Here is a 26,311-nt window from a genome sequence, read left to right on the forward strand (position 1 = left end):
AATGTCATTTTACACAGTTTAAAAATATATATTATTGCGTGTTTGCGTCCATAGAGCTAGTCTTTCACTGTTACACCCATAGAGCAAAGCGTCATGGGGCGTAGGAATAATGTGGATAGGACCCGGATCTAGATTTGGGCAGTGGTTCTTCTCAACTTCTCAGTATTTCAAGGCACTCCAATCTACACTGATACGTACCTCTAATACTTCTGCTGTAATAAAGAAATAACAACTTGTTAAAAATGTCAGTTTAATGTTTTACATCTTTATTTCTTTTTTTGTGTAACAAATTAAAATGGCAAAATAACTCAATTGAAATAATTTATTGGGGCCCCTTTGAAGTTTGCAGAGGCCCCCTGGTTGAGAACCTCTGGACTAGAGGAATGACAAGGAATACGCAAGGCCAGAAACTCATTTTATGCACAAGAATGACACTGTTGATGGGAATTTACCTCTATTATATTTTAAACTATACACCCTGTACACAAATGGACAAATAAGAAAAGCAAGGAATGGAAAACAATTAGAGCATCATGGGATTAACTGTGGAGTTTATTTCTTTTTATGTTTTTTTTAAATGTAGATGTTTACAAAGAGGTAGGAGGCAGGATTCATTTTGGAACCTTAAAAAAAAAAAGATGCACTAATGACTAATAATAACAACGCTTTTTGTTCCATTTAACAACATTTAAGCACCAGACACACAACGAGTTCACTTCAACATACAGTGCAAATCATCACAGTGTCCAAAGGGTGATTGTCAGAACAGTAATATACAATGTTTGCATAAGGAAGGACTTCTCTTCCACCTCTGAAACAACAGGCACACAGATGCTTTCACATTTGAGCAGGTACATGGCAGCATCCGATGAGTGGCATAAAGGTTTAGCGAAACAAGTTAATGTTTTCTATAATACAACAGGCTCATTCGATTTGATCCATAACACTGTTTTGTGCTTCAGAAAGGAATGAAAACTCCTGGAAACATAAATGTGTCAGTACAATGTAACATTTCAGGTGTACAGATTGGTGCAGCCAGTTGCAACAGAGCACCTCTGCACATTTTCGAGCTGCTTATGTCTGGAATAATATTGAAAATGGACAGAAATGAAAGCAGCTTCAAATGAATATAAAAATAACATTATATCTGCTTGTTCATTAAGTAAAAAAAAAAAAAAACTTGGCCATAACTATATGTTTTTATGTAAAAAAAAAAATAATAATTCCCTCATACATACTTCCCTTACTATGTATTATATGAACTTTCTTGAAAAAGATCTGTCAGTCCTTCACATTCCGGATAGTTAAATAACAAATGGCATTTTCTGCATAATTTAAAGGCTGTTTATGCAAGTGTATTTAGTGGAACTGCAGAGTTAAGAAAAAAAAAAAAAAAAGAAAAATTTAGAACAGAATTGAGAAACATTGTATTTAACGCAGATATACAGTGCTATACAGTTTCCAATAGGGTTGAACACATAAAAGATTACATGTACAAAAATCTAGCAAAAATATATAATCATAGGAAAAAGGCATTGGGCTCATGGTTACATGAAATTGTGGCAAAGAGTTTATAACAGCACAAATACATATTTCCATCTTTCTTTATATTTCCTCCTCAGTTTCCAGTAGTGTTTTCACCGAGAGAAATTGGAGATGAAGGCATCCTGGCTGCTGGAGCGCTTGTAGCCAGATGAAGAGCTGAAGTAGGTCTCGCCATCAGTGCTGATATCATCGTCTTCATCATCATCATCATCGGCGTTCAGGACTGGTGCAGAGTTGTTCTTACGCCTTTGTGGGTTAACAAAAATGAGCATTTTTAGTTAGACGAATAGTATAATTTTCTATATGCTTTTTTACATTTTCAACATGTTGCTGTTTGAGCATGAAAATGGTTTTCAAAAGTTACAAAGTCCACTCCAAAGGGAGTGATTCTCTTTATCGGTAAGCACTGTTTCTGAAATTCCTCGTTTGTAGTCTTGAGTTTGTTTTCCAGGAACGTACACACATGGTTATTTAACGTAATTCCCGCACAAATCATTTGCAGATTGAGTTAGTAGTGTGTTGAAACTTGCGGTTATGGTAAGGGGCGTGACATTTCTGAAACACACTGGAAGTGGTTGACCAATCACAACACAGATCCAGCGACCAATCAGAGCACTTTGTGCTTTTCACAAGGAGGGGCTTCGTCATGGCATCGTCTATCGGCCCAACCCTTTTACACATAGGCCATGTTCACGCAGCAGCAGAATACTGTAGTCAGTCCTGTATTTGAGTCCTGGATACAGTTCCGTTCCACCCAGTTCAGTTATTTACAGGAGTAACAACCGCATTCTTGTCTGTCACGTCATCCAGTGCGAGAGAGACGCTTTGCGAGGCACAAACACGTGTCTACTGCGTGGTTTCAGCACATAACTTACAGTGACGTGGATATGTATCAAAAACCATAAGGGTCAGAATTTGTGTGTATTGTATGGTTACTGGTAAGAGAATACGGACTTGACTCCTACTGCACGTTCATACAGACAGTATTCAAGACGCTGCTAAGTTACTGTGTGAACATTTCGCGATTTGAACTCCATAAACCGACAGTGTGAACGTAGCCATTGTGTCATATATACTTGGACAGACCGATGAAGAGTATAGCTTGATTTCAACAGCACATACTGAGAGATGCCATTCCATCAGTGGTAGTGAACCCAGATCGGCAGTCCTGCATTCATCTCAGTGAGGTTTGAATCGTTACCTCATCTCGCTGCGCAGTGTTTTGAGCTGACTCTGGAGTTGTTCGTTGGCCTCCTGCTGCTCCTCCAGGTCTCTCTGCAGTTTCTTCTTGTTGTGTTCCAGCCGGTCGATCTCCTCCTCCGCCTCATCCATCTGCCTCTTCAGAGCCTTCAGACGCAAGTTCAACTACACACATACACACCACATTAGAAAAGTACAATATTGACAACAGATTCATCACAATTCAACATTGTTGCACAGTGTTGCAACATACCTAAAAACACCCATTATTTCCAGAATTAGTTTTTGATTATAGTAATCCATCTATACAAGAAAACTGACTCTTTAAAGAAAAAATGCTTTCATAAAACGTGAAATGGTGGGTTAAAAAGAAAGTTAGCTTAGAAGATTTTCTCTTTTTTACATGTTCCTCTCAGAAAAAGATTTAGTGATTAGCAAATGCTTCTAAGATTGTACTTTTAATGATATTTTATTGTGTTATTGTTATGTGTGTATTTGTATAACTGGGCCGCCTAACTTGGAAAAGTTAGATTAATTAAAAAAGAGATTTTAAACACTCCTGGTTAAATAAAGGTTAAAAAAAAAACGTTTGCTGCTGACCTGATCTTTCTGATCCTGCAGTGAATGATGCTCTTCATCTACTTGCATCATCATCTCCTTCACTTTACGCTCAAGCCGACGATTCGCCAGCTGCAGGTTAGCTCGATCCCTAATAAATATTTAATGAAGTTACATTTTTTTTAAACGTAATAACAGACATTTTACAAAAATCCAATGATGTGCCGTCTAGCACACTAGTTGCATTAGTTGCCTTGTTTACCTCTCCTCTCCTTCCAGTCTTTCCTCCAGTTCCTGGATGCGGTTCTCCAGCTGGACCACCAATCCCTCTTTACTAGGCTTGTGAGATCCCTCCAGATAAGAAATCCTGCTCTTCAGATCCTTATTCTTGACACAGAAAAGAAAAAGGAATGTATAATTCTATGTAAAGAAGGTTAATGTTTTGCAGAGGTCGAGAGCTACAGATGACGGGTGGTTTAAGGCATCGATCAGAGACAGACGGGGTTGTTTTTTTACCTGTCTCTCCAGGGAGATTTTGTCACACTCCACATCCTGTCTGCTGGCTCTCTCCTGCATCAGCTCATTCCTCATCTGCTCCAACTGTCACACAAACACAGCCTAACAAACATTAATGGCAAACCTCCCTAAAGCAACACACCAACAATAACAACCTCCTCTTCAACTAAAAACATGCCAGTTGTTTGTGAAGATTTTCCCATCTTGTCTGTTCTTTACATTTTTGCTTCACACATTTGGAATAAGGAGTCCTAAAAGACCATACGATTCATATTTTCATGATAATTTATATGACAATTCATTTTAAAAAACAAATAATTTGGTGATACACTATTGTCCAAAAGTTTATAGTCAGTATGATTTTTAAATATTTTTTTTTATGCTCACCAGGACTGCATTTATTTGGTCTAAAATACAGTAAAAATAGTGATATTGTGAAATATTATTACAATTTGAATTTAAAATAACACTTCTATTTGAATATTTTTTTTAAATGTAATTTATTCCTGTGATGGCAAAGCTGGGTTTTCACTAACAACTAAGGCCCGTTTCACACTAAAGATGATATTCCACACCACAACTATAACGACAATGGCACAGAGAAACGATATCGTTGCAATGACTTTCAGAACGATTTTTGATAAACAATAAAAACAATGACAGCCAATCAGAGTACAATCTGCTTTAAAGAGTGCAGCATTTAAAGGGGTCATATAATGGTACATTCACTTTTACAAGTTGATTGTACTGAAATGTGTGTTGGCAGTGCCTGTACACAACCACCATAAAATGATAAAAATCCATCCAGTGTTTTTTTTTAAATCTTCTTATATGTTTCCCCCTCTCCTGAATCAAGCTGTTCGATTTTGTGACGTCACAAAATCGACGTCCCTCCCACAATGGTTGATTGACAGCAGCGTTTCAACACAGACCCGCCCTCGTGAGCGAGCTGTCAATCATAGCCCGTTAGCATAGCAACCATAGGCGCGTTCATCGCTGATAGCTGGAGCACGGAGTAGAATGGCGTCTAAGTGATTGTGGTGTTCTTGGGTGTAATAACGAACACAACAGAACAGTCATTTTGATGTTACTAAATCCGTACAGCTGAAGACGCAGTGGATGAGTTTGTTTTCGAAGGGAATTCCCCGCGATCAACGTCAATACTTTCATGTTTGCGTGAATCATTTCACCAGACTGCTTTACAAACGAGGGTCAGTATAAAGCTGATTTTACTAAGAAGCTGTTCCTGAAAAAAGGATCGGTACTACCAACTATTCGTGTTCCTGCTGCACCTCCAGAAGAAGTGAGTGAGTGTAACGTTTTATTAATCTTTATATTAATCTTTGCAAATCGCTTGCTGCACGCTTCACGATGAATGCGGCTATTTTTACTCTCAGGGTACATTACAGCATGTTTTCTATGTATGACGTTCTCAATATAATTCATAATCCCATGTTTATAATAAACAACGCGTTATGGTTATTGTGTTATAAACGGTGTACGCACAGAACAGAGGGACGGGGTGAGCAAAGCTCATTATCATTTAAAGACACATGCACTCAAACGGCGTGCTGAAAACAGAGCTGTTTTTGACCATGTAAAATGAGTGTTTTCTTACAATACTAATGAGAATTTTTAATATAAGTATATTACAAACTTTTAATTTAGACCCTAAAGAATCATATTAGCTTGTACAAAAATGACATTATATGACCCCTTTAAAACGGCAGACGGCAAAACTGCAGCGTGCGCTTAGAAAAAAAAAAAAACCAGACCAATATTGTGCATTGGTGTGAATGCTAATATAGTTATGGTTATAGTTCTTGGTGTGAAAAGGCCTTTACTCCCGTCTTCAGAGTCACATGACCTCATCATGAAATCATTCTAAAATGCTGATTTGCTGCTTTTTTCTCAAGGATTTTTTCTCAAATTGATATGTTAAAATATAATGGATAATACGTGGAGCAATATCATCATATACAGCGGTTTACTCTTCTTTTTTGAATTGAATGTTCACATTTCTCTATAATTCTATAATTCATTTACAAAGCACATGCCTGAAATTCTCCAAACAGACAATATTTCTCATGGACCCCAGTCTTCAAAGCATTAAATGCATTAAAAAGATGTTAAAAACTTGCTTTAAGACAGTGAAGACAGATATGGAAGAAAAGATTAAGATTGAAAAGGACAAAAAGAAATCGATGGATGGAGAGAAGATGGCTCTTTCTGTCTGCTGCCAGGCGCTAAGAGTGGATGATATTTTATGCCAATTAGCGCGTGACAGCGGGGCTCAGGGATGAGGGATGGGCCGCGTGTGCCGCTCTACCCTGCAGGGCGCTGCGTCAGCAGAGCAGAAAACACACTGAAACTAATCAAAGCACGAAAGCGATACAGACAGAGAGAGAGGGAGAGAGCCAGAGAGCATGTGAGCAAAGAGCGGGAGATTACTCTCATTTAGACAGCCGCTCATGCACCTGCTGCCATGGACGCAGGTGTGCCCATCCTGACACCACCCCACCCCGTCTCCACAGAGCCCTCTACTGTTTCCACACAAACTCACCTCGGCCTTAGCGTAACACTATTGTGTCATTATGTTTGCCTCGATTCTCTATTTCCAGACAATTAAAAAAAGCTCACACGCTCCTCTCCTTCATAATCTATTAATCACATCTTCAGCCCTGGTCTAGATTTGCCGCTTCTTAAGAGGTCTAAATGTAGTGCGACAGGTGCAATCGGACCTTAGCTTTTGGAAACAATAAGAGAGGAGACAAATTTGGGCTACTTGTGAAGAAAGTTTGAAAAGGTCCAAGTTCAAGAAGCCATGGGTCCAACCAAATGATGCATGATCCTGAAATTAAATGGCTCGTTTCAAAAAAGTACACATAAAAGTCCAGCAACGTAGCAACACTTTAAGACTGACATTGTAGAACAGTCATTGTTTCTTAGGAAACATGTATCATCTTTGACTCATCTGGCAAAAATGTTCCCTTCCCGGCCTTATCGGTCAGGAAGGAAGAATTCTCTCCGGCCCCTTGCTTTAAACCTCTGCTTTGGCGATTCTGGATGTTTCAACAAAAGTAAGCTTTGCCACTAGCTGACTTGAGATGGCTGGCCTCTTGCATATTTTGGCCAAAGTAAAGCTTTAGAGAGAGCTCTTAATTGACGCCTGAAATTCAGACGGACACTCTTTCACCAAGAGGCAGGCTGCCAAAGAGAACGATTACGCAAGATCCATTTACAATGCACTCCCACTTCATCTTTCTCTCACTCTGGTGTGAATTAACTCTGAATCTTGAGTGCAACTTTTAAAAGAAGAATCCCTTCAAAAAGAAGAAACAGTGGATCAAGCGTTCAAGTTTAATTCCATCACTTGTATTTTACCAGCATTGAACTGTGTGTGTGTGTGTGTGTGTGTGTGTGTGTGTGTGTGTGTGTGTGTGTGTGTGTGTGTGTGTGTGTGTGTGTGTGTCAAAAGTGTACTCGTGGAGAAGGAGATCTTGAAAACATCTCAATCTACATTATGAGCGGCACAGGCATTATTCAAAACTGTATTCATGCATTTCTACAGTTGATTTTAAGGTAAATGCAAAAATGCCAGCTTTTTAACATCATCTAATGTGCATAGTACTAGTAAAAACTATTTAAATCAAAAGGCTTATGATTAAACATTTGACATTAGTTTGTTAGACAAATACATTATGTGTGAATTTTTATTAGAAACGAATATTTTAAACCATTTAAATGGATGAGATAGTGAGGAAAACGTAGTCAACAATGTCCAGTATTCATGTGGCCCTAGGATACACCTCATAAATAAGAGCTGGGATAAAATAAAGACTCTAAAATAGAGATAGTTTTGGTCACTGCATATTTCCCATGTATCAGTTTGTGTCGTTGCATAATTGTAATCATTTCACTATTTGTTACTGTAAAATATTAACAACAAATGTGAGTGTCAATATTATCTCACCTGTTCTCTTCCCCGGTCTATTCTCTCCATCAGCAAGTCTCCACTCTGCCTCTCCTCCTCCAGCTCAACCTCTACCGCAGACAGACGGTCCTATAGACAGATAAAAACACCTTGTACATTACAACAAATTTACATTACAACATAGTCAGCGGTTCAATGTAAAGCTGATGACAGTAAAAAGAAGACATGTCTCTATTAGTGCTGCACCTCCAAGACTTTGACTTGTCTGGTTTTGTCGTTCGAGTGGGCTTTGGTCTCGGTCTCGACCTCAAGTTCAAAAACCTTCTGCTCCAGGTCCTTCACTCTCTGCAGCGCTTCATCTCTGTCTTTCTGACACTGACGTAGATCCTCCTGCACATGAGCCAGCTGAAACACACAAACACATTCTCATTCTAGTCTCGGATAGCTGTGAACGGAACAGAACATTTCCAGAACTGATGTAGGGAGAAAATGTGCAGAATTCCGTAGCGGATTTTAATTCGGTCTAGATGTGATCAGACAGAGTTACACTCTTATTGGTATCTGAAAGCATAATTAAATAAGCCATAAATGGAGAGGGATTTATAATGATAAATAGACAGACATACACAAAGATTTTTTTATGTTTTTAAAACGAAGTATCTTATGCTCACCAAATCTGATTTTTTTTGATGAATAGAAATTTCAAAAGAACAGAATTTATTTGAAATAGAAATACTATATTTGTAACATTATAAAATTATTTACTGATTATTTTTCACTTTTTTGTACAATTTAATGCATCCTTGCTGAATTTAAGTATCAATTTCTTTAAAAAAAACTTTTTATAATATAAAATATATTTATTTATAATTTATATATATCACAGGAGCAGAAGTGTGATATGGCTCTATATCAGCATGGTTGTGATCCATGTAAATATATACGTATATAAACACATCACAACCATGACTATATATATAGAGATATATAGTCCCTAAACATCATTTCAATTTAATTTGAACCATGATATTCATGCTGTGCAACATGCACAGTAAATCTCTCTTTTACACGAGTTCAACCTTTTGCTGTCCTGTTGTTGCAGTTACATTTTTGGCCACAAGATGCTGCCTTTGTCAAGAGTGAAGTAAAACGCATGTGAAGTGTACACAAAAAAAATATTTTGAGCTTGACATGATTTTAACGAAGAAACTGGGTAACAAATACTCAGGGAAGCAGACTAAAATGAGTAACTGTGTATACTGCATGTAAGAAGCATCTAGCACGTTTTGATGTGTGTGATTTGGTTTTATAGAAGCTAGCAGCAGAGGTGTATCGCTCCAGAGGAAACAGCTGTAGGAGTGAGGTCAGGATCTGTATGAGGAGAGTGTGTCAGAGAGGAGAACATGTGTACGATGGAATTCTGGGAGGATGAGGTGTCAGTAGGTCATCGCTCAGACCCAACACTCCCCACGGGAACACAGCATCCTTCTCTTCCTTCACACACAGCTGTGCAGAGGAGGATGTCTCACTCCTTTCTTCTTTTAACTGTTTGCTTTTCTTTGTGTCGTTCTTCTTGACGCTCTCTTCCCTTCTCCACCCATGAACTGATATTTCACAGGCAGCAGCACAGAATTACAGTGCTGAAAGCAGGCCATTTTACACTCTTGTTCTCAGCTCATAAAGTGTTAATGAGATGGGGGGGGGGTGGTCCCCACTGTTCCCCACTGTTCCATGGGACCTCATTCACAGGGATGACCTATAATGCCTGATTCTCATATCAAACAATAACATTCCTCAAATGCCACAGTGCTGACAGGGTTAAAGCGCATAACAGCAGAGGTCAAAGGTCAGTCCCACTTGGGGCTGTTGAGTATATAAACTGAAAGACAGGGACTGCGAATAGGAACTGAAGTGACTGAAAAATCTGATCTGCCAAAAGAATGTCGGCTGATGATTAATGGTGGCAAGGAACATTCCAGGTGTTTGACACCGAGATAGTTGATATGAGGATATTCATCTCCAGAGAGACAGAGACAGCAACTGAATAACAAGTTATGCAAATAATATTTAACACGGCATTTGATGGAGTTTACACTGAAATATAACTCCAGCTGACTGTTGTGCTTTTTCAGAAACACGTGGTTTTCAAGAAATGCAAACTTAACTTTGGCTAGACACTCTTCCCCATATTTACATGATTTTTTTGTGCTGTTGGATAAATAGACCATAAACTCTGAGCATAAGGGCTTAAACACTGACATGCTCCTCTGTGTTTCGTTCTCAGACGTTTAGCTTGGATAATCGTACCAATAAAATGGGATTTTCCTATCTGCATTCCAAGTCAAACAAACTGCATAAGAGGACATTCTCGGACATGTACCATGTAGGGCTGTCAACGAATATTCTAAATTCGAATATATATTCGAATAGTTTTAAAAAACAGAAATTCGAACATGAAAATTAATATTCAAATGTGAATTTCAAATATGGAAAAACACGCCCGCGGAAGCAGAGGCGCTGCTGTCTGCTTTGCGAGTGGGCGCGCGCGCTGCCTGAGGCGTCAGGGACAGGTCACACGAGTGCACTGTCTAGCACAGCGTCACTGCTGAAAGTTGACAATGGAATAAATTGTCAGTTTTTTCTCTTTTTTTCTTTTTTTAATACAAGCACCAAGAATGTAAGTAGCCTTTTTCTTTTTTTAATAGCACTTTACTTTTTTATGAACCTCAGGGTAAAAGTTCTTTGTTGTCACATTTCTCGGAATTGTGTGCCTCATGTTATTTAACGTTAAACAGAAAAGTTCCATGTTTACCACAGCACAGCTCGCTCGGAGCTTTCAATGTCGGTTCTATACTGTAAAACTTCAATTAATGTTAATAAATTTGTTTCAATCACTGAATGAAGTCTGCTATATTTGGGACAAGAGTCGCAACCTTAAATTGCTCGCACAAAACTCTTGCACTCAACATGTGCTTACTGTTGTTAATTTGCGCAGAGAGAGCGTGAGCGCGCGCGAGAGAGTGAGAGAGAGAGAGAGAGAGAGAGAGAGTGAGAGTGCCTGCGAGTGAGCGACAGTGAGGTCTGCGGTCTTGGCCATTAGTTTATTTACTTGGTTTTGTGTTGGTAATACATTGTCAAATATGTTTAAACTTAAATTAACTACCTATACAAGTAGTTATGTCTCTTTGTATTAATTTGTCCTGTTATTGACGTAATGCGCAACCAGATGTTCGAATAGTTCGAATATTCGGGTGTTTTTTAAAGGGAATATTCAAACGTCATTTTTTAGCAATTTTGACAGCCCTAGTACCATGGTAATACCATGTGTTTGGACACTTTTACACGATTTTGTAGCACTTTCCTCCTTTAAAATCTTGGTAAATGAAAACGCTAACCACTGAGTAACAACAGAAAATGGAATTACCGCCTGATATCATCAACAGTAACACCACAACAGTACTGTGTTTTTTTAAGGAATTAGGTCCACCAAGGTCTATAAGGTATACGAGTATGTAAAGAATATTCAAGATAGAGGACAACTATAAAAGTTTTAATAATAATTCAAATTCAATAAGAATAGGGAAGTCCACACTAAAACTATAACGTTATGAACTATCACTGAAAAAAATGTTTTCCAGCTAAACAATGCTAAAAACATTGACAGCCAATAAGAATCCACCGATTTTAAAGAGAGTAAGCTTTTAAAGCGGCAGAAGACTTCACTGCAGTGCACAATTATAATAAACATAACTATGTTAGTGTCCGCATTAATGGACGCTTATGGTTATAGTTATCGTTCTTGGTTTGAACGGGCCTTAATTAAGCAGTTGTGGCTCAGACCAAGCTGGTTTAGTCCAGTCAAGTTTTTTGAACATATGCATTTCAGAATTTAGAAATGATCTGCTTTGTTTTTTCGACTTGGCTTCAGATTGGTCGTTTTTTGCTGAACTTTAGCCGCCCTCCCCCACCCACCTCCTCCTGAAGGGTCTTGGCGGTAAGACGGGATTTCTCCAGCTCCAGTCCTCCCTCTCTCAGCTGTTTCTGCAGCTCTGCCATCTCCCTCCGGTTCTTCTCCTTATACATGTCTATCTGCTCCTGCAGCTCCTGAGTCGAGCTCTGAGACGCCTCCACTATCTCATTCATCTACAGACAGAGAGAGAGATATTGAAAAACCAACAGGACCGAGGAAAACTAAATTGGTCAATTCCAGTTTTACCCTAGGTGTCAGTGACACAAATCACACTTAAAGTTGTATAACCAGCTCAGGTTTTGTGTTCCTCAGTGAATTAAAAATAAAGCAAGACAAAAACTTGTTTAAAAGTTTATTAAGACCTTTACATGATAAAAAAAGCACATCATCATTCAGGGTGAAGTCCAGTCTCTCACCTCCCGTTGAAGTTTCTCCACAGTTCGGTCCAGCAGCCTCCTCTCGTCTTCAATCTCATTCTTGGTGTTTTTAAACTGCTCTTTCTGACTCTTCTCCTCCTTCAGTCGCTCTTGCAGCTCATGGTGCTCTTGAGTCATTTTGGTCAAGTTTCTCTATGGATGGAAAAGTATCAATTAACAAAGTAAAGCATGACTTCCCTTAGGCCAATTATTGAAACAGTAATGCTACTCTGATTAGTTTTAACTATAGATAGATAGTTTTAACACTGTGTGACCAAAAAAAAACCATTTCTGAAGTTGTAAAAATGACATTTAGAAGAAATACTACTGTTTCACCACTAATTTAGACTTTCATGCACTACTTTTCAAAAGTTTGGGGTCAGAGAGATCATGAAAAATGTTAATACTTTTATTATGTAAGAAAAAAAAAGTATCAAACACATATCTTAAAATATGTCAGTGCCATTGTTTTGTCTCAAGATGCAAACCAATAATGTTTTTTTCTAAGCCATGTTTATTAAAGCAACTTAAATGTCCTAATTAAACTAAGGCCTAATCCTGGCTTAATCTAAACCCTGTCTATGAAACCGGGCCTAAGACTTTTACATTGAAACAAAAATACATTTCAATACGTTTCAAATACATGCAGCAGAAATGTTTTCAGCATTGACAATAATAATAATAATGATAATAATAATAATAATAATAATAATAATAATAATAATGATAATAATACTACAGCAACAGATCTGCTTATTAGAATGAGTTCTGGTGGATCATGTGACAATGAAGACTGGTAATGATGCTGAAAATTCAGCTTTGCATCACAGGAATATATTACATTTTAAAATATATTAAAATAGAAAACAGTTATTTTAAACTGTAATAATATTTCACAATATTACTGTTTTTTTTATCAAATAAATGCATCCTTGGTAAGTATAAGAGACTACTTTCAAAAACATTAAAATAATCTTACCGACCCCAAATTCATAACAACTCAACCAAACATGATTTGGGCTTCCCATGAAGTTGGGCTTCCCAGGTCTCACCTGCACATCCTCTAGGCGAGTGGTAAGCGCATGGTTTGCACGGGTCATTTCCTCTTCCTGTTCCCTGACCTCAGCGAGAGACTCCTCCAACTGCCTTTTTTCTTTCTAGTAACAAACAAACACATTAAAGATGTTTTACTTCTCGGTGTCTGCTTTTCTAGACACAGATTAAACATTTCCCACAGACTAAAGGGGAAGAGTTAAAAGGGAATCAATGCTGATGGAATGTCCCGACAGGACAATCTTAATCTTCGTCTAGGGAAACGGCCTCAGGTCGATGTAACCATTAGAATGCAATATAAATCGAATTGGTATAAATGTGTATAAATATAAGCGTTTCTTTTTCACACTCAAATCAAAGAGAGAATTGAAAGTACCTCCAGGCGGCCAGCTCGCTCCCCCAGCCTGCTCTCCTGCAGCTTGGCTTCATCAATGATGCGGTTGAGTTTGGTCACTTCGTTCTCCAGCTCATGTGCCCTCTTGCGAAGTCTCTCCACCTCCTGAGACAGACGGCCTGCCTGGCCCTCGGACACCTTCTTTGCTACCTCCACTTCCTCCCTCTCCTTATTGGCTGTAACCTTGTTCTAGAGAAAGAGCACAAAACAAAGATAGAGAGTGTTAAATATACGTACACAATTATCTTGAAAACCTACATAGTTTCATTCAGGCTCCAAAATTAACACCAGATGCAAGTAAAATAATTTTTTTGATTAAATAAAAATGGCAGATACCCAGCAACTTTTTTTTAGAAATTTTAGAATATTAAAGATTTATCTAAGCTTTCTTTTCCCTAGAACTTCCTGTAGAGACATGGGCTCAGTAAGAGTTTTTTAATGTTTTTGAAAGAAGTCGCTTATGCTCACCAAGGCTGCATTTATTTGATGAAAAATAGTTAAAATAATAATATTGTGAAAATATTATTACAACTTAGAATATCAGTTTTCTATTTGAATATATTTGATTAATTCCTGTGATGGCAAAGCTGAATTTTCAGCATCATTACTTCAGTCTTCAGTGTCACATGATCCTTCAGAAATCATTCTAATATGCTGATTTCAAGAGGCTATTATTAATCTTATTATTATGAATGTCAAAAACAGCTGTACTGCTTAATATTTTTGTGGAAATCAAGAAGCATTTTTTTCTGGACACATTTATAAAAACAACATTTATTTGGAATATAAATCTTATGAAACATTACATTACCTCTGATCAATCCAATGTATTCTTGCTAAATAAAACCATTAATTTATACATAAAAAAAAAATCATAAATAAAATATATATTCATACAAAGCCCACAAATTTGAATGGTAGTGCATGAGTAATATTCCTGCATTAAGCCATCAGAATGAAATATGAGGGAAAAAAACTAAAAATCCCAATCAGTAATCAATGTCTCTGGGTGAAACGGTCCCACATTATATATTATATATAAAAATATATATATATTTATATATAAAAGCTGTTTAAAAGTTGCATTTTAGACTGTAGTGCAGGAGCTGCAGTACACATCAAGTCAATGAACTCCTTGAACTGAATGCGACTAATGGAAAAGTGAGTCTAGGGCAACAGGCCTGTGACCTTTGACACCCTCTTAAATGATGTGGGCCAATATAAATGCAGTGAATCACAGGCAACAGAGGTGAGGTTAAACTGAACGGCCCTGTACGATTTATTAGCGCCGTCCATTTAGAGTCAGCTAAGCATGTCTCCTTCAGTTTCTCAATGACTCAACCAGACACATATACAGTTTCCTGATTCCTTAAGCCTTTTGACGAGTTACGGGTTCAGCAGCCGTCTCCGAACGTGAACAAGTTCCTTAATTAGGCTGTGCTCTGTTGGTGGCTGACTCTTTGTCTGGTTTGTGCTTTTGCTCGGCCAATATTACAGAGCACTCGGTGTTCTTCTTCGCCAACTTCTATGAATAAGCGAGACTGTCCTGTAGAGCTGCTGTACGTGTAAATGCATTGTGCCATTTCAAACTCATTCTGCAATTCAGACACCCATGGACAAAGACACCTAAACCGACACACACAGAACTCCTTGTGGGGATTTCAGCTAACAAACCGAGACAGCTGTCATGCAACGAAGGATATTCTTTATCCTGTTGATGACAGCTCAAAGATTACACACAACACGGATGGTTCCAGAACTGGATGAGCAGGTAGATCGTTTGCTATGCATGGGAGAATGTCACCCGACTGGTTTAACCATCCACTGTTTGCAACTGTGGACAAAGACAATACTTCAATTATAGCTAAACAAAAAAACAAATCCTAGCCTTATTTCACTACCACTGAGATAGTATTAAAATTAGTTCTTATTTTTATATTTTATGTTTTCGTTTTAATTTTAGTTAAAGTTTAAGTAATTTTGTTGTGCGTTTTTGTCATTTCTTTATTAGTACTTTTTATTTCAGTTTTAGTTTAGTACATCAAGTTAAACTAAATGAAATTTGAAAAATGTTGCCCTGGCAACTAGCTTAAACAAAACAAATTTAAGGTTTTTTTAAAAATATAATTTCAGTTAAGGTTTATTTTATTTCAAGAAATGGAAATGTTTTGTATGGTTTTAGTTTTAGTTAACTATAAAAACAATCAAATTAGTTTTGTCTGATAAATTGTTACTGTAGTCAACGTTATTTGTTTTACATATTTCTAATGCGCTTTTTAGAATTCACAGAAGTAAATACCTTAGATCAAGATAATAGATACATCCTGCAACAGGTAAGAGACACCAGATTCTTTAGACAGTGTCTAAAATACCTGTCTAATGGAGTGGAACTACAATTGCAAAACCTATGATCAGTGAACATCCAGACGACAACACACAGCTATTTGTGTGTGTGTGTGTGTGTGTGGGTTAATGTAAAGTCATTCCAACCCTAACACAGCAACTCATAACACAGTGACTCATTAGCAGACCAGGGTGGATTTACGTCAGTTCTGCTTTCAGTTCAAAGTCCTGAAGCCCCTCTGAGAATCCTTCCCTCTCTCTCCCCGCTGGCCTCACTGGTCAGTAATGCTTAACTCATTAACTATGATACCTCCCAAAATAACCATGACCACCCACCCCCAAAACAAACCAAAACGTCTGTTACGCCACACCACCACCCCTAAACTACAGAGGCCAGAAGGTGATGCCTCGCTAATATGTACCTAGCATAAGACAACATACTCTATGCTTGCAAAACTGCAGGAGATAACATTCACTGACAAAGTTTAGTAAGCAGTGACCTTTTCAAATTGCAAATATTAACATTTTTGTCTTCAGAAAAGCTGCGGCTCGACATGAGGTGGCTTATCATGATGTCTGTGTCCTTCAGAGAAGGTTTAATTGTGGCAATATTCTCTTCCCTTTACTTGGAGTGAGACATTTTAGTACTGATAAGCTACAGGACACGAGGATAGCGCTGAGAAACTGTTGCATTGGGTGAAAGTGATTAAACTCTTTTTGTATTCACACGTTCCCTTTCCCTCCATGCTCCAGTTCCCGCAGTCAGGTCTTTGAAGAGCAGAAACTGATAGAAAGGGAAGGGCAGAGAGGAGTAATGCTTGTTTCTGAGCTTCTTTTCTTGACAGAGGCATTTCAAAGTCTCAGAGAAAGCAGTGTGCTCTGAATGGTGCTCTAGCCTGCTCGGGCTGTTTATGTATAGTTGGGCATTAACCAGCATTGTGAGTATGTTTAAAAGCTTGAGAATAACAATGGAGGGAGAATCACAATCAGTTCATGAACTCCAAGCAAGGATACAGAGTGTCCTGAAGCTTTGCGTCCTAAATCTTCACAGCACCGTTTTAGTGCCTAAACCTTCAGTGAAACTAATAAACCTGCCTAAAGCCACACAAAATTCACCATGATTTTCTCCTTCACATGCAGCACAGTACTTCATAAGAGTTAAACCTCTCTAATCCACTCTCAAATCATTCAAGTTTACATGTCAGATTTATAATCTGACGGGGTACAACATAATCTTAAAGCCATCCAGAATGCAAAAGCAAAATTTAAATCACAGGTCAAACCCAGCACCATTTACAAATATCCTGCTCTACTCTTCATTATACAGTATATAAATATTACAAAGCCCTTAAAAAATATGAGATGGGATGGAAAAAAAAAGTAAATTCTTTTGCGTTCTCTCGCAATATATTAAATTGACAAAAAGTTAAAGTTGAAAAAAGGTGGAAAAAGAAGTCACATTTGTCTACTGACCACACACTAATATCATTTAAAGATCTGTTAAAACGGTTTAGATTTAGAGAAATTATCACTAGAAAACCCCCCACGTAATTTCCCATTAAAACACAATGACCTTCATAAATAAATCGCATGTAACAAAATTGTTACAACAAACCACAACTGTGCACAGTGTTTTAATGCTCTGCATTGGTTACTTAACTGTAATGATGACAATGATTCACAGCATTGATACTTAACTGGTCCCTCAGCAAGTGTAAGCAGTGATTTCATCTACATTATACTCAGAATGTGCAAAACTACAGGAAATCCTGCTTTCCTTGTGTCCAAAATTCAGATCTGTTTTTACCTCAATGAAAGCAAGCAAGCTCGTGTTTTCATTGTGAGAGCCAAGGCCAATTAGTCATCTATTCCTATGGTCAACCTTTCAATGTGACTTCTGTTTACATGCCAGGCGCTTTTCTCAATAAAAGTGCTGTAACTCGACAGAAAGATAAGAATACACAACCATAGGAACATAAGCGACAGGTCATACGAGGTTCTTGAAACTTTATCAGCCAGGCACAAAGTGCTCAGCCTTTGAATACCACAGCAACACCAAAGACTCAAGCTTCACTCTGGCTCCAAACAACACCGGGTCTGTTTCTGCATCTTGGTGGTATACGTTACAATAGCTTTGCTCCTAAACAAAGAGGCGCATACACACAAATGTGCCGAAGCAGGACGAAATGCTGAGGACAGGCGAGAGGTGCTCAAGCTGGAAATGAAAATGTGCTGCTTGAAAAGCACTGGCTTCTTTCCAGCTGCATAAGACGCCAGTAATAACCTCCTCTCGTCCTTCAGGGAGGGTGAGAAGAAAACATGCTGTATTCTTTCAATGAGGAGGGTGGCAAGCAGTTACCGCAGGGGTTCAAGTGCACACATATTTCAAAAGCAGAGAATGTAAGAAAGATAAAATTAAATCTTGTGCATGACTTCTCCAAATTTTTGTCCTAGCAGTTGTAAAGTTGTAAACCGTTGTTGTGGTGAAATGTGTTAGGAAAGTATTTGGCCCGGGATGCATTAGGAGGACACATTACAAAACAAATGTAATCATATGAGTTTATGGTGATGAGAGAGATCCCAGAACTTTTTGGAATGTGTTCTACTGCCAAACCTGAGGCCATAGAGGCCATAGAGAAAAGTTGCTGTATTCACTAATGGTGGGGAACAGCAACACTGTCGATGTTCATTTGCTTTTTGTAAGCTACCAAAAGTTTGGGGTCAATGAGATATAAGATTCACAGAAATTAATACTTTTATCAGTAAGGACAGATTAACTTGATCAAAAATGACAGTAAAGACCTTTATAATGTTACAAATGATTTCTATTTTAAATAAATGCTGTTCTTTTTCTTGCAATTCCACAAAAATAGCTTTCAATCATAATATTTAGGGACTATTAGCCTGCAATATTTAGAGAAAATTAAATCTGGCACATTTACATGATGCACATTGTTCCTTTTAAAATAAAGAATAAAGAAAGAATAAGATATATGTCTTTAGCTTTATATTAGAATGATTTCTGAAGGATCATGTGACACTGAAGCCTGGAGCAATGATGCTGAAAATTCAGCTTTGCCATCACAGGAATAAATTACATGTTGAAATATATTAAAACATAAGGTTATTTTAATAATTGTAATACTTTTTCATAATATAACCGTTTTACCTTATTCTTGATCGAATAACGCAGCCTTAGCGTTCACACAGAACGCGTTTTTCCATTCCACTGTGCTACTTTTCCATTTTCAATGTAAACTTGCGGTAGACGGATGCATTTAACCGCTCTAAAAATGTGGCACTCAAGTTAAAAAAAGTTTTTTCGTTCTACTGGCCTGCATCTCAGTTCAGTGTCTGTTAACCGTCTCTAAATAAGCATAAGAGACTTCTTTCAAAAACATGAAAAAGAAAACTTACTGACCCCAAACTTTTAACCGGGTAGTGTAAATAAACAAAACAACTCCTTCACCATGTAGCTATGACACTAGAACAGAAATGAGAAGCAGGTTTGACAAATAACTTTCCCAGTCAACTCCTTAATAAAAGCTAAATTCAAAACACACTTTATAAACACTTTAGACATACAGATGGTGTCATGAGACTGGGTGTGATTGTAACTTAAAGCGACCCATCAATTGTTTTCTTTTCTACACACAAAGACACATGCCACCGCTACCTTCAATGAACATTACAGATATATCTGTCTTCATGCTCCACTCTCTCCCAACTTTAAGACCACAGCCAAGAAGTTTGGAATCATTTGGAGCCTGGGCTAAATCCTTAGCTTTGTGCTTCTGTGTTTAATCCCATAAAGCCTGGAGGTATGAGGGTCAGACCCCCTCTGCTGAGCTCATGGTGGGGGGTTTGTAGGGTTCCAGGACGCTACACTTCTTGACAGCAGGGGACTTTGGCTCAGTGGGACAGTGAGAACAATGGCCGAAGAATCCAGGCCAGTATTGGACCGAGCTCAGCCTGTAGTCAAGACCCTGCAATGGCCTAGTTACACGCAGTGTGCGTCACGCATGAGGGCTGCTGTTTATATGTAGACTATGAACTGTCACAGTAATAGCTTATAATCATTGTCACTGCCCAACAAGACACTGAAATACTGCCAACTGAGCTTGTTGTTATTAGGCTGAAGGGTGAGATGTAGACTAATGCAGATGCACATCATTTCTTTGAAGCTCGTATTTGCTTTCATATGGCTGTTCTTCACTGTTTTTGCTCTTTTTTTCAATGTTACACTTCCCTCTGTCCCTCTATCTCCTCCTCCACTTCCCCTCTCCCACTCAGGCATCCAGCTGAATCACCACAGAGCAGGCCGGAACAGTTTGCTATCATCACCTGAGGAAACACACCACGTCCTGTGAGACTGCCGGCTCCCCAAACAGCCCCAAGAAGACCGTTACTGCTCTGTATCAGCCACAGCCCACAAAACAAACAAATACAGCACAGTTACGGTGCTGCACTCAAATACACCAAAGGCTACACATCCTGATACCGATGCAAGATCTGTTTTGGATTTTCAGTAGTGGTTGACTGATATGGGTTGTTCAATAAACAGTATCTCTAGTAACAGTATTACTATTCTTATTTCAAATAACTTTCCATTTCATCAAAGAATCCTGAAGAAAGAAAATCAACAAAAAGTTTAAACAGCACAACTCTTTTCCACATTGATGAGAATGATAAATGTTTCTTGAGCAGATCAGAACATTAGAATGATTTCTGAAGGATAATGTGACATTGAAGACTGGAGTAATGATGCTGAAAATTCAGCTTTGCCATCACAGGAATATATTAGAAATATATTAAAATAGAAAACAATTATTCAAAATTGTAATATTTCACAACATTACTGTTTTTACTTAATTTTTGATCAAATAAACGCAGCATTGTTGAGAGACTTCTTTCAAAAAACCTACGGTAGTAAAAAAAAAAAAAATACTACCTGCCATCTTTTGAAATAAGAGAAACATTTAAATGCACTTTAAAATAAAATAAAAAGTATGATTAAAGGGTTAGTTCACCCAAAAGTTAAAAAAAGTGCATCCATCCATGATAAAACTCTCCACACAGCTCCGGGGAGGTTAATAAAGGCCTTCTGAGGTGAAGCCATGGGTTTTTGAAGGAAAAAAAACATTTATAACTTTATAATCTAAAATAACTAGCTTCCGCAAGACGACCGTACGCATACTACGCAAGTCGACTTGCGCCACAAGAGTAACCCGTGACGCATGTATCAAGTAGGATGTAGGAGCATCGTAAGCTTCGACGTCTCTCGCGGTTTAAACAAATAGGACTGTGCAACAAACCAAAGCTCCTCTATTATATAGAAATCCTCCGGCATTTCTCTTCAAAATGGCTAATTCGTGACCAGTGTTTTGTTTTCCTCTTTCCTCTGAGCTTCCGCATTTGTCATTACGCTGTGCGTAGGGTCAGGAGTTAGTCTTCCACCATAAATCAATGCGTACAGCCGTCTGTCGGAAGCTAGTGATTATAGTTTATAAAGTTTTAAATATGGGTATTTTAATCACACAAACGCATGGCATGGTTTGTGGTTTTGGTCTACTACACAGTAGTTTTGGGTGAACTATCCCTTTAATAGACTTGTAATGAAAAAGGCTAAATCATATCTAAAACAAAAGGTTTTTTTTTGTTTCAAGCACCGCCATTATTCCCCTATGTAACACTTTATAAAATATTAACTCATTGCATCTCAAATAAAGATGCAAAACAACTTATGTAATATAATTTTACTGAATAGTTTTTGGTACTAATTCTCTAAGCAATCAGGAAAAATATGTGTTTGAAGTCAAGACGGTTGGGTTTGGTTCCAGGAATCCAGTTACGAATAAAGGGCAAATTCACACTGCACCGACAGACACCAACCAGCGCAGACAATCACCATATTACAGTTTGTCCCTAAGTTCACAGATATTCCACGACCGGTCAAACACCCGAAAAATAAGCGCCGACCAATGGAAACACACTGATCTGACAAAACCCGACGAAGTGTCAGTTGCCGTTTGTAGGTGCAGCCAATTGGCCTTAAGAAAACAGGGAAAGTTATTGGAGCAGGGAAAGAATCCCTTCACAAGGACTCCCAACCGTTGAGAATCAGGAATCTCTTGCTGTGACCCCCCACTCCCTTTCTATTCCCCCTCCTGCTATTGGGGCAGAGCATACCTTTACATGCAGCAGTAAAAGTGAACAAAAACAAACTCTGAGAGTTCTACTGATCACCATCTACATTTTTTCTATTGCTGGTAACAAAAGCCTTATAGAAACATCCACACAAGCTGTACTGGGAAACCTGGGATCAGTAGTCTAAACTCTTATGCAAACTTTGTAGAATAAAAAAGGCAAACAAATCAAACTAACCTTTTTGTACAAACCATCTCCCATTGTGTCATCTGTAAGACCCCTTGTCTGCACAGTGACCCACTTATTGGCCATGTGCAATTCCCCAGCTATTTGCATATGAAACAATCCCATCATTCATTTTCAAAGAAAGAGAGAGAGACCAGCTATCCGCCCCATCAGAGCCTCATTAGATTAGTGACGGCCTGCCACTGCAATTAAGCAGTGATAAACTTCATTTAGTGCTTCACCCTTCAGTGTTCCTCCACATGGGGCCTTCCTATCAACACTAAACCCATAAAGAAGAGGCGCATGGTAACACTCGTTTAGCCTAGTGGCTTGGTCACTCACTAAAATATCCAGAAATCCGTCGTCTGTAATCTGTCTATTTTTCCATTTCTCAAATATCCAACAACAAAACTGTGCTCTATTCTTCTGACATCCGTTCGTGCAGCTATTTCAAAAATAGGCACAATGCGTGCACACACCAGGATTACTGTGGCACCTGACCAAGATTAAACTCTTTGTCTGTTTACTCCTTTAAAATACATTTAAACTAAGACAACAATGGCCTCCATTGGACAGGAAATTTCTTTGTTGGAAAAGGAAGTGAGCTAAGAGGGAGGCAGAAGGAGTTCCACCTACTTGTGGACTGGACACCTATCTGTCCTCAGACTACCTCTTTCACTCCTTCTCTTCCTGTTTGTTCTGTTCTATTGTGCGCTTTCCCCTCATATGAACAAAATCATCATGATTGACTACTGTAAGTCACTAGGAAATGAATTTCTATTAAAACTGAAAAACTATAATAGCTGAAAGTAGTCCTATACTTAATCTAACTTTAAACTATACAAATCAAAACATAATACTGTGACATATTAAAGTTTAACAGAGATTATAATTTAAAAAACATTATGTTTGTCTTAACATATGCCATGATCATAACATAGCATGCTAGCTAGACCTGCATAAAAATACTTTAAACATCACATTTACTTTGTTATATGCAGGAAATGATAGGAAGGCATGAAGGGAATATGATCAGGAAGTGTTTACATGGTTTTTAACATCACACAAACCTCTGCTGTTGTTGCTTTATTTGCAAACAGTTAAAAATGTAAAAAGCCAGATTTATCACCTGTTTGGCTTCCTCCACTGCTGTTTGTAGCTTACGGATCTCTTTTTCATACTGCTCCCTAAGTTTATCCACCTCCTGATCGTGAGTTGCCACCTCCTCTTTCAGAGCTCCTTTAAGAGCGGTCAGCTCCCTCTCACGCCTCCTCAGCAGCTCCTCCTGGTCCTCTTTGGCAAGAAGCAGGTCCTGGAGGTCTACTTTCAGTTGCATGAAGTCCTAGAGAGAACAGCACAGAAGTTCTGTCATCAGCCTCAAGAATTAATTAATTTGAATATGCAAAGAATTTTCTGTTGTGTTATAGATTGCTGCAGTGTAAAATTTGCATGGGAAATATACAGCTTTCCATGACATTTTATGTGCCTCAATAGAAGTTATACAATACCGTTTTATATTTTTGACAGTAGTGTCTTGTGCTCGCAAAGGCTGCATTTATTTTATCAAAAATACGCTAAAAACAATAATATTGTGAAATATTATTACACTTTAAAAGAGCTGTTTTTTATTTCAATACATTTTTAACATGTAATTTATCCCTGTGATGGCAAAGCTGATCTTTCATCATTATTACTACAGTCTTCAGTGTCACATGGTCCTTCAGAAATCTTTCTAATATGCTGATTTGCTGCTCAAGAATTTTTTTTTTATCATCAATTTTGGGGGGGGGGGGGGAAATCATACCGACCCCAAACTTTTGAACAGTATGTACAGATATGTTTTAACGCTGTACCTCCATCATGGCCTCTTTGTCTGTACTGTCTGTTTGAGATTGCTTGGCTCCATCCAGCTCATCGTGCATCTCTGAGAGCTGGTCCTGCAGGTCTCGGATCTCAGTCTGGTACTGCTCTTTCTCCATTTTTACCTGGAAGAGTCTGATATACACAAAAATACACTCAGAATAGCTGCATTCTGAAGTGAAACAAGAGCCAACGCAGACATGCCTGATAATCTGCTGAGCTCATGTCCATATAAACTCCTGCCAATTCAAACCATGATGTCACAGAGGATAATTTGCACCTTATTTTGACAACCTTAGCTACGGGATGGAGAAATCACAGAAACTTGCATATCTGATGGTAGTGTAGATTTTCACTGCGTTAGAAGGATTTTCATCTGGGCCAACACCTGTAAATTTTACTTTAACTCCAAAGTCTACAAAGAACACATAGACAGATGTGTTCTTTGTGAACGCTGGCGCAAAAGTAAAATTAATAAGCTAAAGAAGGGCCAGGCGGAGTTAAACATGCAAGCTGAGAGTTTAACATGTGACAGTTAAACTGTTTTGTTTTTTTCGATTACAGGTGTTCCACTTTTGCTAAACTTTCTACATGCACATATTCTGTGTGGGTCTGTCCACATTCACAAGACAGTATCTTACTCCTCCACTGTAGTGCGCAGGTCATCCTCTGTTTTACTAAGCTTGTCCCGCAGTCTGCTGCACTCGGCTTGACTTTGTTCCAGCTCTCTCCTCAAATCTTTCATTCCTGCTCCCGCCTTCAGCTGAGTCTCGCTCAGATCACTGCGCTTCTGCAGGGAGGGACATAATAAGAAATGACAGTGAGGACATGAAATGACAGTAACCTTACTGAACCTTCAAAATCATTGTCAGTCTGAGACACTTGCCGTCTTTTTTTGGATTTAGGCCCAGTCTTTCGAATAAGCCAGTAATTGGTTAATTTGATTATTGATCTTAAGGGATGATAGGAGTGGGATTTTCGGTCAACATGGAAGCTTCTAACAGACTGACTAAACAGACAGAGCAGGGGTCCAAGGTGCAATTGACGAGTCAAAGCAGTAGAGGTATTAGTGGAGAGAGAGAGAGAGAGAGAGTTTTACCTTGCTTTCATTCTCAAGCTGTTTCTTAAGATCAGCAATTTCTTTTTCCTGTTCGGCTTTCTGCTCCTGAAGGGCTCTGGTCTGGGCTGCAAGGTCTGGAGACTGAGAGAGAAACATTTATATGCAACAGAGCTCTTTTCAGCACTATATGACAGCGATTAGATACAGATTCACATTTTAGTAGAATAAAAACAGCGGGTTCTCAAGAATAATCTCTGTTCTAATCAGAAATACTTCTAGTATTTGTAATGCTTATTCATATGCTAATCTTTTCATATACAAGATTTCATGATTTTGTAGACGTGTTTATAAAAATGCAATAAAATAATGAACAAAAATACAATAAAAAATAAAATACAGTGAAAAAGACTAGGTTCTGGTCTGATTTTGCTTGCAAACGTTTAAACATTAGCCATGACTATGCTGTTTGCCAAGTAAATAACCTCAGCCAGCCTTTATACTTTCTCCAAGAGATAGACTAAGTCCCTCTTATAAGAGGCTCACAGTCTTAGCTGTTTGTTGAACCCAATTACAATGCCACAACAACGGCTCACTTTGTTGTCGCCTTGCACGTTTCCAGCGGCCCGTGACTTCAAGGTCTGGATTTTTTCAAACACCAGGTTGACCTTTCTCTTGGTAGTGTCATCGTTATCATTGCTCCTGCAAAACAAAACACAAGTGCTCCTAATTTACTTGGATGGTTTGAGAGTCTCTTTATCCCAGCCAAAGTGTGTTGATAGTGTGTGTGTGTGTGTGTGTGTGTGTGCGCAGACTGGATCAGAGTATATAATCCCTGACATTTCTGGGAAAAATCAGCCTGGCTCTTTGCCTGTGTGGAGAGTACAGAGTACTCAAGCTTTGATGTGTCACCTTATGACCTGCCCACCCTAATTATTGCCTTCTTTTAACAAGTCACATGTCTAGGAATGTGTGTCTGATGCCCGCATGTTCCCAGGGCACTCGAGTGATGCATCAGGGAAAAGCACAGAACATTGGGTTAGTGCCATGCGTATACAGCAAACTGAAGCGTATCATTACAATTCACAAAGAG

At 38.4% G+C, this 26,311-nt stretch overlaps 1 protein-coding gene across 1 annotated transcript in view; it reads right to left on the reverse strand.

Moving 5' to 3' along the window:
• Positions 1 to 238: 238 nt before the first annotated feature.
• cgnl1 (cingulin-like 1) overlaps positions 239 to 26,311 on the reverse strand; it is a 33,453-nt gene continuing 7,380 nt past the window's right edge. Inside the window, exons 4-19 of the mRNA XM_081359722.1 lie at positions 25,815 to 25,920; positions 25,261 to 25,362; positions 24,803 to 24,951; positions 24,155 to 24,296; positions 23,431 to 23,643; positions 13,569 to 13,775; positions 13,192 to 13,296; positions 12,140 to 12,292; positions 11,726 to 11,896; positions 8,000 to 8,158; positions 7,793 to 7,882; positions 3,820 to 3,903; positions 3,566 to 3,690; positions 3,346 to 3,454; positions 2,747 to 2,910; positions 239 to 1,791 (exon numbers count right to left, since the gene is read on the reverse strand). Of these exons, the coding sequence (XP_081215848.1) occupies positions 1,638 to 1,791; positions 2,747 to 2,910; positions 3,346 to 3,454; positions 3,566 to 3,690; positions 3,820 to 3,903; positions 7,793 to 7,882; positions 8,000 to 8,158; positions 11,726 to 11,896; positions 12,140 to 12,292; positions 13,192 to 13,296; positions 13,569 to 13,775; positions 23,431 to 23,643; positions 24,155 to 24,296; positions 24,803 to 24,951; positions 25,261 to 25,362; positions 25,815 to 25,920 (2,233 nt within the window). The 3' untranslated portion in view covers positions 239 to 1,637. The remainder of the gene's footprint in view (positions 1,792 to 2,746; positions 2,911 to 3,345; positions 3,455 to 3,565; positions 3,691 to 3,819; positions 3,904 to 7,792; positions 7,883 to 7,999; positions 8,159 to 11,725; positions 11,897 to 12,139; positions 12,293 to 13,191; positions 13,297 to 13,568; positions 13,776 to 23,430; positions 23,644 to 24,154; positions 24,297 to 24,802; positions 24,952 to 25,260; positions 25,363 to 25,814; positions 25,921 to 26,311) is intronic.

This window comes from Scardinius erythrophthalmus, assembly GCF_964197995.2.
Source record: "Scardinius erythrophthalmus genome assembly, chromosome: 2".
Lineage (NCBI taxonomy): Eukaryota > Metazoa > Chordata > Actinopteri > Cypriniformes > Leuciscidae > Scardinius > Scardinius erythrophthalmus.